Source organism: Magnolia sinica, chromosome 16 (assembly GCF_029962835.1).
Source record: "Magnolia sinica isolate HGM2019 chromosome 16, MsV1, whole genome shotgun sequence".
NCBI classification, from domain to species: domain Eukaryota; kingdom Viridiplantae; phylum Streptophyta; class Magnoliopsida; order Magnoliales; family Magnoliaceae; genus Magnolia; species Magnolia sinica.
The window spans coordinates 60,961,853-60,974,872 of NC_080588.1; the positions used below are offsets into that span (position 1 = coordinate 60,961,853).

The 13,020-nt window shown below is 41.9% G+C and overlaps 1 protein-coding gene across 2 annotated transcripts; it reads right to left on the reverse strand.

Annotated features, from left to right (window-relative positions):
* Positions 1 to 95: 95 nt before the first annotated feature.
* LOC131229808 (uncharacterized) lies at positions 96 to 10,274 on the reverse strand. Of its 2 annotated transcripts, XM_058225848.1 has the most exons (4): positions 10,084 to 10,268; positions 1,321 to 1,426; positions 1,007 to 1,059; positions 96 to 373 (listed from the first exon to the last, which is right to left on the reverse strand). In XM_058225848.1, exons 1-3 carry the CDS (start codon positions 10,200 to 10,202, stop codon positions 1,045 to 1,047), a joined length of 240 nt encoding a protein of 79 aa, XP_058081831.1. In that variant the 5' UTR covers positions 10,203 to 10,268; the 3' UTR covers positions 96 to 373; positions 1,007 to 1,044. The 2 variants fall into 2 exon arrangements, with proteins under 2 accessions (XP_058081831.1, XP_058081832.1); XM_058225849.1 differs by lacking the exons at positions 96 to 373; positions 1,007 to 1,059 and adding an exon at positions 1,066 to 1,246 and having other exon boundaries at positions 1,338 to 1,426; positions 10,084 to 10,274.
* Positions 10,275 to 13,020: the final 2,746 nt, after the last annotated feature.

Consider the following 13,020-nt stretch of genomic DNA (forward strand, 5'->3'; position numbering starts at 1 on the left):
TCCCAATTGAGAAGATTTGAGCAGGAGCACATCCAATCTGGAAACAAAATCAGAACTTGCAAATGCTCCCTGAGCACATAGCAAAAACACCCAAATTGAGATCTGAATGCTATTTCTATTTAATTTTCTAACATCTCAACAAGGCTAAGCACAATACAACAAAAATCAGCCTCAAGCATTATATGGACACCTTATTAAAAATCTCGGCCACCTGATAATTAATACAGTGGGCCCACAAGATAAAAATAGGTTGACTGTACAAAATCTACAGAGAGACACAAATTATTAGACTGGCAACACATCCACACTGAACATCCCTAGAGTCTGCTTCTTGGAACAGGCGAAAACCACAACACACATCCGAACATAATTCCTGCACAAGAATGAAAAAATATAAAATAAAAGGTTATTCTTCAAACCTACAATCTTCATGACATATAAATGAAAATAAGCATTCGCATCAAGAATTTGAAACTACAGATTGGAAATACATGACAACACGACTCATGTGTCTGAGATTAGAACTATTAATTTGATGGTCCCAACGTGTAGTTGCACTCGCTGAAGAATAAGGTTGAACCACTCATCAGGGAGGCCACTATGTATAAACAAATGTTATGGTGAGAAAAAGTCGGCCAACGCTTGACATTAACATACACATTTGGCTAATTTGATGAGCGGGCTGGTCTGATTCTTGGACCCACCTAATCAACAGCTTCAATCTCTCACATGCGTGACATGTTCACACCTGTGGCCGAATACATCAGGTCTGGGATATACATTCATTTCAGATTAGCAGTCTATGAATGTATGTATCGATCCACCTTTTGAATTTGAGTAGAATTCACAGAAATGTGAAGGAACAGAGGAAAAATACAACAGCACCGATTCCATAAGCATGCAACAAATCCAGTATCAAAAGACAAATTTGCAAGCATGCTTTCATCAGTAGCCGATAATGGAAATCAAGTTGAGAACCAAAAAAGCAAGTTGAAATGCAATCAACTTACACAGTTGGAGTTGAACAGACAGAGAAAATGAACTTCACCCCATTTGCCACTGCACACAAACCGAAAAAACATCAGCCAATGCATGCATTAGTCGACATTAGGGCTGTCAACAGGCCAGGCTTGGGTTCGCTCGTGCATGGATTTTGAACAGGAATGGTTGGGCTCATTCTGAATTTTGGGTTTTGCTCGGTACGAGCCTGCCAATTGACAGCCCTAGTCCTATTGATATTTCCCATCTGAAAACCAAATAGTATGGACAATAAATAACGTTAAACTGAGTGAAGGAAATGGACATGCACATCAGCAATACCTTGAGAACCGGTTCACCTTTGTTAGGGGTGTTAGATTGCTTGGCAGCTGCTGCTAGCTGTGCACGTGCAGCTCTTCCTGCAGCAGACTTCTCGAATTGCTCTTGCCTACAGTTCACACTCTAATATTGTTAAACAATTGTAGAATGATTGGGTACTTTGTAGTTTGTTTCTCATTGTAGATATGTGATGGCATAAGATGATATTGGTAAGACAATCCGCATAGCTCAAAGATCAGCTGTAGTGAAGACTAGAAGGTGGGTAATGCCTGGATTCAAGGACATTAACAGTGCCATGCTGTAGAAGTGGAACCCATGGTTCATGGTCCATATTTTTAATTTAAAGGGTCACCATGGATGGGGTATGACCCAAAATCTCCCACTGTGGAAGATCCTCACCCTTAAATCAGTGGCCTCATTGATGATTAAGAAATGATACATCAACAACCTTGAAATGGCAAAAAGGTGAGCAATTTCCCATGCATGGTGGGGTCCATCACACTGGTAGTTAGGATCATTGAACCATCGGCCCCAGTTGTATGGATTTGGGTGTAGGGGGCTTGTGCATCGGTACAATATACACATCCTGATGCATCAGGGCTCTATAATTCTTCTGTCTATACACTTCATGTGAACATCATTATTTTATTTAGAAAGTCCACGTCAGACTAATTATGCGACATATGGTAGAGAGATGCTAATATTCTACACTTGCATGACAAAATGTTACATATGAAGTATGGAAATCCTCCTTGATTCCAAAAACACTACTGATATTCCGTTGGTACGTTTTTAATGAAGCAGCAACATATTAAGATTAATGGAAGAAAGAAGAGAAGAAAATTAAATATAGTAGCGTTCTCTGCATTTTATCAACAACTGAAACTTATTACGTCATGTTGTAGGGGCTGGGCATACCCCTTCATGAACTAAATATCGTGTGACGGAACAAGATGATGCCCCAAACTAAAGTATGGTGGTCCGAAGGACTACCTAGTCAGGGAAGAATTATACATTTTCCTCTTACATCATCCTCTTGGATAAAGAACACTCAGAAAGCACTTGAGTTACAAAGAACGTTTCATCACATTAACATTTCGACTTCCAACCTTATTAATGAGAGAACTGAGTTTTAACTACAATTAAATCACCAAAAAAAGAAAGAAAAAGGAATTGCTTATTTAGAATAATAATTTCCAATTAGAACTGTTCGATGCAAAGCAGTTATTAAAAAAAAAAAAGCACCTAATTCCTGTTGAATCATTGTGCATCGGTTTGGAATTGGATGATGGCTTAGATCAAGAAGATTAGAGATACAATTGGACCATATTCATCATGGCTCATTAATAAGGGCTGTAACAAAAAAAAAAACAAAAAATCCGTTAAGAGAACATGCTGCATTTAGATGCCTCTACACCCTACCGAATAATGTGACCATCAATTTTTTCCCATTTTATTAACATCCTGAATTCATATTCTGATCCTCCACTTCAATCTTCATGATTCAACTTGAATTTTGAATGTCCAAAAATAGCACATGGGCCATTTCATTTTCATCCAGAAATCGATTAATGGTGTATGTGACGCAGGGAAGAACGTGATGAGGATAACTACTCCGAATCCACGGAGCTTCTCTGGACTCCTCCCCGAGACTTCTCGAATCCACGAGGAAAAAAAGCAGAAAATAGAAATAAATTCTAATAAATTCGAAATTGATTAATTGATGACTAAAAACAAGTTCACAACCCTTTAAATAGGGGTACCAAGCAATGGGAAAGAAATTAGAATCAAACTACAACTCAAACTCCTAGAATCCGCGACTTACTATAAATAGTAAACTTACTATTTATAGATGGTCGTGATGTCTACTAGTGCGCAAGGTTTTTGGCCAAAAATAGTAAGTGTCCTATTTGGCTTCACCAAACCGTTCTCCTAATTATTCTAAGCTCTTTTCACGTTGGGCGCAACTCCTAAAGCCCGACAGATGAAGAGTTATAATCAAACTAAAACTTACTATTTATAGTAAAAACGAAATTAAAACAGGGAAACGACCGTCGATCCAGGGGTATTTCGCAAATCCGGCTTGCGCAACCCAGCATAGCAGGGTTGGTTGGCTAAAGTAGCTCATTCTACCCCAAAATCATATATTTTACGCCCGATAACTCATTCTGGATTGTGAGATACGCCCGATCTAAGGTCCGACGGTCCGGATCACTTCTGTTGTCGATCGGGCCTTTTCTGATCCATCTTGGCCATGTAACTGTCCGCGACCCGCTCTACATCAGTCTCCTCCACTTCAAAAGAACTCGTCCTCGAGTTCTCGCCATGCTCTGGTTCATGATACTCGGTCAGGTCCGCGACATTGAAAGTCTGTGAGATTGCCATGTCATCTGGAAGATTAACAATATAAGCGTTGTCATTGATCTTTTGGATGATTGGGACGGGTCCAATCTTTTTATTTTTCAACTTGTTGTACGTCTCGGTCGGAAATCTCTCTTTGCGCAGATGGACCATAACGCGGTCGCCCAACTCGAACATTTTTTGTCGCCGATGCTTGTCCGCTTGTTCCTTGTACTTCTCGTTCGAGGCATGTAGCTTGGTCTGCACTTCTGCATGGATGCTCATGATCTTGTCTGCCATATGTTCTGCTGCAATGCTCATACCTGGGTGCTTCGGTAGCGGGACCAAGTCAAGTGTGTGGCGAGACACTCGTCCATAGATAATCTGGAATGGTGATCTCCCTGTCGAGCGGTTCACCATGTTGTTGAATGCAAACTCTGCTTGGGACAAGGATAAATCCCACTGCTTCGGTTTTTCTCCTGAAATACAGCGAAAGAGGTTTCCCAATGTACGATTCACAACTTCGGTCTGCTCATCAGTCTGTGGGTGGTAAGCACTGCTGAATTGAAGTCGTGTATCAAATCGATTCCATAAAGTCTGCCAAAAGTGGTTAATGAACTTCGTGTCACGATCGGAAGTAATGGTCTTGGGGACCCCGTGTAACCGAACGACCTCCCTGAAAAATAAATTCGCCACGTGTGTTGCATCGAGGGTCTTCTTGCATGGGATAAAGTGTGCCATCTTTGAGAAACGATCTACCACCACGAACACCGAATTCATGCCGCGTTGTGTTCGTGGGAGACCAAGCATGAAGTCCATTGATAAATCCTCCCAAGGATCATCAGGCACAGGTAACGGGGTGTAGAGGCCCGTATTCTGAGATTGCCCCTTGGAGGTCTGACAAACATAAAAACGTTGTACGACTTTTCCCACATCGCGTACTAACTACGGCCAGTAATACCGTTCTTCCACAAGAGCTCGCGTCTTGTCTCGCCCCAGGTGTCCACCAAGGCCACCTCCATGTAGCTCCTGAATAATCTGCTCCCTCAGAGAACTTTGGGGGATGCACAATCGATTCCCTTTGAAGAGAAAATCGTCCTGTATATGAAGGTCACTGGGGTGACCTTCTTGACACTTCATCCAAGAATCTTTGAAGTCCTCATCCTTGGCATACAGCTCCTTGAGACAGTCGAAACCGACTACCTCGTTACTCATTGTAATTAGTAGTGATGCACGACGGCTAAGTGCATCAGCCACCTTGTTTTGCTGCCCTGACTTGTGCTTCAGAACGAACGTGAATTCCTGTAAAAACGCAACCCATCTAGTATGCACACGATTCACGTTAGTCTGACTATTAATAAACTTTAATGCTTGATGGTCAGTGTACAAAACAAACTCTCTTTGAATCAGATAATGCTGCCAATGTCGCAGCGCCTAAACAACTGCGTACAACTCAAGCTCATAAGTTGACCACTTCTTTCGGGCTTCGCTGAGTTTCTCGCTGTAGAAGGCTACCGGCCTGCCTTCCTGTGATAATACTCCTCCAATTCCGATGTATGAAGCGTCACACTCAACCTCAAACAATTTGTTGAAATTAGGAAGTACCAAGATCGGTGTTGTAGACAAACGATGCTTGATCTCATGAAAGCTCTTATCAGCTTTATCGGTCCACTGGAACGGTCCTTTTTTCATACAATCTGTTATAAGCGCGACTATGGTGCTAAAATCTCGTACAAATCGACGATAAAAAGTCGCCAATCCGTGAAAACTCCTCACCTCATGAATGTTTGTCGGGATCGGCCATTCCCTAATACCTCGCACCTTTTCATCGTCCACACGAATGCCTGTGGACGTTACAACAAATCCTAGAAACAATAGGCTGTCAGTTAAAAAACTACACTTCTTTAAGTTGAGGTACAACTTATTAATTTGTAGGACCTGTAGCACCTGCCTGAGATGTTTCCTGTGCTCCGCCTCATCCTGGCTATATATCAATATGTCATCAAAATATACTACCACAAATCGGCCAGTGAACGGTTTTAGAACTTGATTCATCAAACGCATAAAAGTATTTGGTGCGTTCGATAGGCCGAAGGGCATGACCAGCCACTCATACAACCCTTCCTTGGTATTGAATGCCGTTTTCCACTCATCACCGGGTCGAATACGAATCTGATGGTACCCCCTCCTTAGATCTAGTTTAGAGAACACTTTGGCCCCTTCTAACATATCGAGCATGTCGTCCAACCGTGGTATTGGGAACCGATATTTGATGGTAATTTTGTTGATTGCTCGGCTGTCCAGCTTCCATCTTTTTTTGGCGTTAATAATGCTGGTACGGCACATGGGCTCATGCTCTCTCTCAAGAGACCCTTACGGATCAATTCCTCCACTTGCCCCTGAAGTATCTCACACTCCTTCGGACTCATCCGATAATGAGGGCGATTGGGCAGGCTAGCCCCAGGGACGAGGTCTATGTGATGTTGGATGTCCCTCATGGGGGGCAATCCATCAAGTAAATCCTCAGGCCAGACTTCTTTGAATTCGTTTAGCAACAGTCTTAAACTTGGAGGGATGTTTGAGGGTTCCTCTTCCTCGCCCTTCACTACTACGGCGTATACCTCGCCAGTTTCCTTGGATTTCTTCATGAAATCCCGAATGGTCAAGAGGGAACTCCCCTCTACTTTAGAGGCTTCAGGGTGGTTCTCTGGTGCCATAGGAGCAAGGATTATTTTTCGACTATCCTTGACGAATACGTAGACATTATCTCGTCCCCGATGGGTTGCATCACGGTCCGACTGCCAGGGTCGACTGAGTAACATATGACAAGCTTTCACATCGACCACGTCACAAAGTATTTGATCCTTATAATTTTTGCCAATTGAAAACGAGATAGTGCATTGTTCAGTTACCTTGGTCTCATTCACCTTTTTTATTCAGCCAATTGAGTATGGGGAAGGATGTTTCATCGTTGGTAACCGCAACTTGTCCACCATTACTCTCAAGACGACGTTTTCGCTGCTACCACTGTCTATGATCACATCACAGACCTTTCCGTTGACGGTGCACCGAGTACGAAATATATTGTGTCGCTGTGGATGTAATTCTTTTCGTGGGGCATACAGTAATCGCCTCACAACTAGAAATTTGCCACGATCCTCGCCCGTTACTTCATCGCCACTTGCTATTTCTTCAGTGGTTTGTTCATGTTCATCAAAGTGATGGTCTTTTTCTACGGCCTCATCTTTAGTGCCCCCTTCGTTTATAGTCAAGTGCGCTGCGGGACGTTGATGACAAGTGTTTGATAAGTGGCCTGGTTAGCCACAGCGGTAACAATTGTTTGACCTTGGCCGAGTATAAGGATTTGGAATCCTACTCGGACCTGCTGTTGTGGATGCTGCACGTTGAGGTTTGGATGAGCCGCTCCCCGTATCACGGTTTGCGATTGTAGGAAGTTGAGGTACTGGATCTTTTCCTCGTGGCAGCATTGGATCCTGCGTGGGACCGGTCGTGGGGGGTCGATTTGAAGGATATGGACGAGCAGGAGCTCTTGCAAGTTGTGTTTCTGCCCTACCCGCCAATTGAACTACTTCATCGATGGTCCCGACTGAGTACATCTGAACTCGGTCCTGAATTATCGGTCGTAACCCACTTATATATCGTGCAACCTTCTGTGACTCAGATTCTGACAGATCGTTTCGTGTAGCCAATCGTTGGAATTCTTCAGTGTAATCTGTGACACTTCGATTTCCTTGTCTGCAATTTTAATATTGCTGGAATAATATCTGTTCATAATCACTGGGGAGAAATCGTGATCGAAGAAGACGTTTCATCCGTGGTCATGATGAGATAGGCGTTTTGTTCTGGTGGGCTCGTGAGAGTTGTAATTGTTCCCACCATGCAGAAGTACCAGATTTTAATTTAAACGCTACCAATTTTACCCTTTTATGATCTGGCATGTCCATGTAATCAAAATATCTATCTACTTCGGCTAGCCAATCGAGAAAATCTTCTATACGTAATAAACCGTTAAAACTAGGAAGTTCAACCTTACCTCGATAGTCTCTTTCAGCACGATCTAGATGATCACCTCCATGGATTGGTCATCGAGCAAAACCCTCATTAAGGTCCTCATCGCTAGAACTTGAATCATTTGGTATAGCCCTATGGTTTGCCACTGGTAGTGCTCTACGAAAATCGGGGTTGTGTCGTACAGCCACCATGGGTGGTGGAGCACCGCCTAGGGCTCGGGGCGGAAATAGCGCATCTGCAAGACGGTTGAGAGTTGCCTGCAGCCCTTGCATGGTCAACTGACTCTCCCGGTGGAAAGCTTCCATTCTTTCCGAAAGATAACGAATCTGTGGATCACCGTCCACAGGATTTTGATTCATACCTTCGTTGTTTGCCATCGGCTCAAGGGGAATCCTCGCTCTGATACCAATTGACGTAGGGAAGAACGTGATGAGGATAACTACTCCGAATCCACGGAGCTTCTCTGGACTCCTCACAGAGACTTCTCGAATCCACGAGGAAAAAAAGCAGAAAATAGAAATAAATTCTAATAAATTCGAAATTGATTAATTGATGACAAAAAACGAGTTCACAACCTTTTAAATAGGGGTACCAAGCAATGGGAAAGAAATTAGAATCAAACTACAACTCAAACTCCTAGAATCCGCGACTTACTATAAATAGTAAACTTATTATTTATAGACGGTCGTGATGTCTACTAGTGCGCAAGGTTTTCGGCCAAAAATAATAAGTGTCCTATTTGGCTTCACCAAACCGTTCTCCTAATTATTCTAAGCTCTTTTCACGTTGGGCGCAACTCCTAAAGCCCGACGGATGAAGAGTTATAATCAAACTAAAACTTACTATTTATAGTAAAAACGAAATTAAAACAGGGAAACGACCGTCGATCCAGGGGTTTTTCACAATTCCGGGCTGCGCAACCCGGCGTGGCAGGGTTGGTTGGCTTCAGTAGCTCGTTCTACCCTAAAATCATATATTTTACGTCAGATAACTCATTCCGGATTGCAAGATACGCCCGATTTAAGGTTTGATGGTCTGGATGACTTCTGTCGTCGACCAGGCCTTTTCTGATCCATCTTGGCCATGTAACTGTCCGTGACCTGCTCTACATCAGTATGGTATCATGATTGTTCATGGTTCATGCAGGACCCACAAACATGACAACTGCATAGAAACATTAGACCCTAAGACTGCAAGAGAATGCCGATTACATCCCACAGACCAGTGTAACATTCAAAAGCAAAACATACTGAAACAATTTAAGAAAATGAGAAATGAAGGTTTGTCTTGGATATTCAATCGAATTAAGTTGCAAAGAAGAAGAAGAAGAAGAAGAAGAAGAAGAATTTTTCTATAGTCAAAACCATTTATATGATGGGACTCGTGGCAGATGGATGAGATGCCACAGAAAATTCCTTAGATACCACCAAAAATTCTGTCCAATCAAATCAAATTGCAATGCTCATTTGGATGTCCAATTAAATCAATTTGTAATGAAGAAGAGCTCTCATTCTCGTTTGGATGACCAATCAAATCAAATCGTAATCAATTTCAATTCAATAAAGAGTAAATGACCAAACTGGAGCTAGCCCCCACTCCATTTAAAATGAACATCCAGCCCCCCAGTCGCAATTACTACCATTCCAAAGTCAAACCTGAAATCAACAGAATCTGAATAAGGAGTTTTTGTCGCCAGCAAAAAAATCAAAATAGCAACACCGCACTTCAGCCATTTCCTAACACAGATGATTTTAAAAAATGCCAATCACTTAAACGGAGCATCCAAACGCACCCCGCAAAACAAACTAAAAGAACTAAGCCCCTAATAACTGCAATAACTGCAATTCAGTCTCAATCACGGTTTCAAATGCTAAAGGCTAACGAATCACGATTCTCATAAATACCCAGTCGAAAAAAATTCAAAAAAATCAAGACCTGAATTCGAAAAAAAATGCGCTTCACTTCAATGGAGAGCATCCGAACGCACCCCCGCCAAACAAACTAAAAGAACTATGCCCCCAATCAACAGAAATTCAATCTGAACCATCAATTAATGAATCACGATTCATACCCACTTGAAAGTTTTTCAAAAAATCAAGACCCCAATTCTAAAAACAATTGCGATTCACTTCAACAGAGCATCCAAACGCACCCCACAAAACAAACTAAAAGAACTAAGCCCCCAATCAACAGCAATTCAATATCAACCATCGATTCAAATGCTAAACTGCTAACGAATCACGATTCTAATAAATACCCAGTTGAAAAATATTCAAAAAATCAAGACCCATCAAAAGAAAGAAGAATGATATCTATGAAAAGATAGTTTTTGACAGATTGAGAACTAGAAAAAACAGCCAAAAAAAAAAACAGAGAGAGAGAAATGAGGATTGCCTTTTCTGAGCTGCTTCGGCAGCCTTCGCACGTGCTTCTGCAGATGCCAAACGATCTTCCTCTTTTCTCTGCGCCTTTGATGGGCCAAAGCAGGCCAAGCAAAATCCCATTTTCTTCATTGAATTCTCCTCTCGCTCTCTCTCTCCCCCTTACAAAAAAAAAAAAAAGCTTCTCTTTTCTGTTTCGATTATGTTTAGGCGTTTGGTTGTATCATTAGATTATACACGTTACGTATCCAGAGAAGGTGTTAGCTGTCACGTGCGAGAGCCCTCCCCCACACGTGTGTGAGACCTAAGGCGTTTGATCGAGTGGGGATGGTTGTTAGTGTGCGCTCGTTGGAAGTTCGGGCTCATTCGGTTGTTGGTCGGCCACGTGTTTCAGGAGAAAATGGATGGTTACAGAAAGACAGCGGGTTTCATGAGTACCTGTAACAAAGAGCTCTGTGGGGTCCAGCGTGGTTTCTGTGTGACATCCATTCCATCCATCAGTTGTGGAAGCTAATGTTAGGATGTGATACAAAAAATCAGGAAGATTCCAAATTCAAGTTGACCACACCATAGGGGGAACCCGATCAACAAAAGGCTCCAAAGTCGCAGACGCCGCTGGAAAAGGCAGCGGGAGCGGATTAGGTGCTACCCTTACCGTGGGGTCACATTGATGATTTATTATATATCCATTCCGTCCATCAGTTTCTAAAACCAATTTTATAGTGTTTTAAAAAAATTAAGCAGATTAAAATTTCCGGTGGATCACACAACAGGAAACAGTAGTGATTGAGTACGTCACCATTAAAATTTCCAAAGTGCCAATCGTATGGTTTTAGTAATGTTTATTTCCCATCCAACCTGTTGATAATGTAAAAAAGGCATGGATGAAGGGAAAATACAAATATCATCTTGATCGAGAAATTTTGTGGCCCACAAATATCTTTTATTGGTCATTCATCACTCTTTCTAGTGGTGTGGATCATCTTAAATCTTGGAATATCTTACTAAAATAAGTTTGTAAAAAAACTGATGAACGGATTTGATATACAAAAAATACATCAAGGTAGGCCCCACACGGTTAGGGTAACACCTACAAAGGTCTGACCTGGGTAACACCTAATCAACTCCCTTTACTCCTCGAGAGAAATTTACCACTGTAGAAGCTACCTTTTATCCAGCGTTTTTATGAGGTATAGGAAACTTAGCTTACCAACTTAGATGTTGGACGTACGGACAAGCATTTGAGGACCAAAATACCCCTTGCCTTCCTTTCGGAAGCGGATTGGCTAGTGTATGAAGACAAGGGCTAATACTTGTGAGCCCCACCATCATGTATATTTTGTATCTACACCTTTCATCCATTTGGAGAGATCATTTTAGGGCAATATCCAAAGAATGAGTTAAATCCAAATCTCCAGTGGACCCCCAAATAGAAAACAGTGGGACAGTGACGCCTACCATTAAAAACTTCTAAAGCCACAAAGTTTTAGATCAAGCTGATATTTGTGTTTTCCCTTATTTCATGTCTTTTTTAACTTTTGAACAGGTTGGATTTGAAATAAACATTATGATGGGCCTTAGGATAGTTTTAACGGTGGGAATCACTCTCCCCACTGTTTTCTTTGGTGGGGTCCACTACAGATTTTTATTTGCCTCATTCTTTGGTTCATATCCTAAAATGATATCTAAAAATGGATGTTCAGTGTGGATATAACACATACATCATAGTGGGGACATCACTTTAGTAGCTGACTCGCTACTCAACCTGTCAGTACCTAATCTGCGTCCGGGGAACGGATTGGCTACTCCCCTGCCACCAGCCCCGTGGCTGATGGTTGGTGCTCAATGGGCCCCACCATGACGTATTTGCTTCATCCATTCCATTCATTCATTTTTACAGATCATTTTAGGGCTTGATACAAAAAGTGATAAGAATATAAATCTCAGGTGGACCACACCATACTAAGACAATAGTGATTGGATATCCGCCATTAAAATACTCATAAGGCCTAATCTACTGTTTATTTTAGGGTCCACCATAACATTTATTTACCATCCAATCTATTCATAAGGTCACAAAGACATAAATGAAGAGGAAAAACAAATTTCATATTGATCCAAAACTTCTTTAACCCCTAAAAGGGTTTCAATGGTAGACCTTCACTCCCCCACTGCTTTTTACAGTGTGGTCCACTTGATTGTTAGATTTGCCTTATTTTTAGTCTCAAGCCTTAATATGAACTCACCAAATAGATGGACGGTTTGGATATAACACATACCTCATGATAAGACTCATAGAACTTGCTAGCCAATCCAGCAGGGCAAACTAGAAATTGAGCAGGGCAAACTGGAAATTGAACGGAGCAAACTGAAAATTGATCGGGGTAAATTGGAATTTGAGCGGGGCAAACTGAAAATTGAGCAGGGCAAACTAGAAATTGAGAGGGGCAAACTGAAAATTGAGTGGGGAAAACTAGAAATTGAACAGGGCAAACCGAAAATTGAGCGGGGCAAACTAAAAATTGAGCGGGGCAAACCGAAAATTGAGCGGGACAAACTAGAAATTGAGCAGGACAAACTGAAAATCGAGCAGGGCAAACTAGAAATTGAGTGGTGCAAACTAGAAATTGAGCGGGGCAAACTGGAAATTGAGCGGTGTAAATTGAAAATTGAGTGGGCAAACTAGAAATTGAGCGGGGCAAATCGAAAATTGAGCAGGACAAACTAAAAATTGAGTCGGGCAAACTGAAAATTGAACGGGGCAAACCAAAAATTGAGCGGGGCAAACTGGAAATTGAGTGGAGCAAACTGAAAATTGAATAGGGCAAACTAGAAATTGAGCGGGACAAACTGAAAATTAGGTAGGGCAAACTGAAAATTAAGCGGGGCAAACTGAAAATTGAGGGGGGCAAGGCCTTACGGTAAGTATAGGCCTACTTTGAAAAGTAGG

Coding starts and splice junctions, on each gene's coding strand:
- LOC131229808 (XM_058225848.1), bottom strand. CDS start 10,202: ATGAAGAAAATGGGATTTTGCTTGGCCTGCTTTGGCCCATCAAAGGCG. Junction 1,427..10,083: donor GCCGAAGCAGCTCAGAAAAG/GCAATCCTCATT, acceptor TGTGAACTGTAG/GCAAGAGCAATTCGAGAAGT.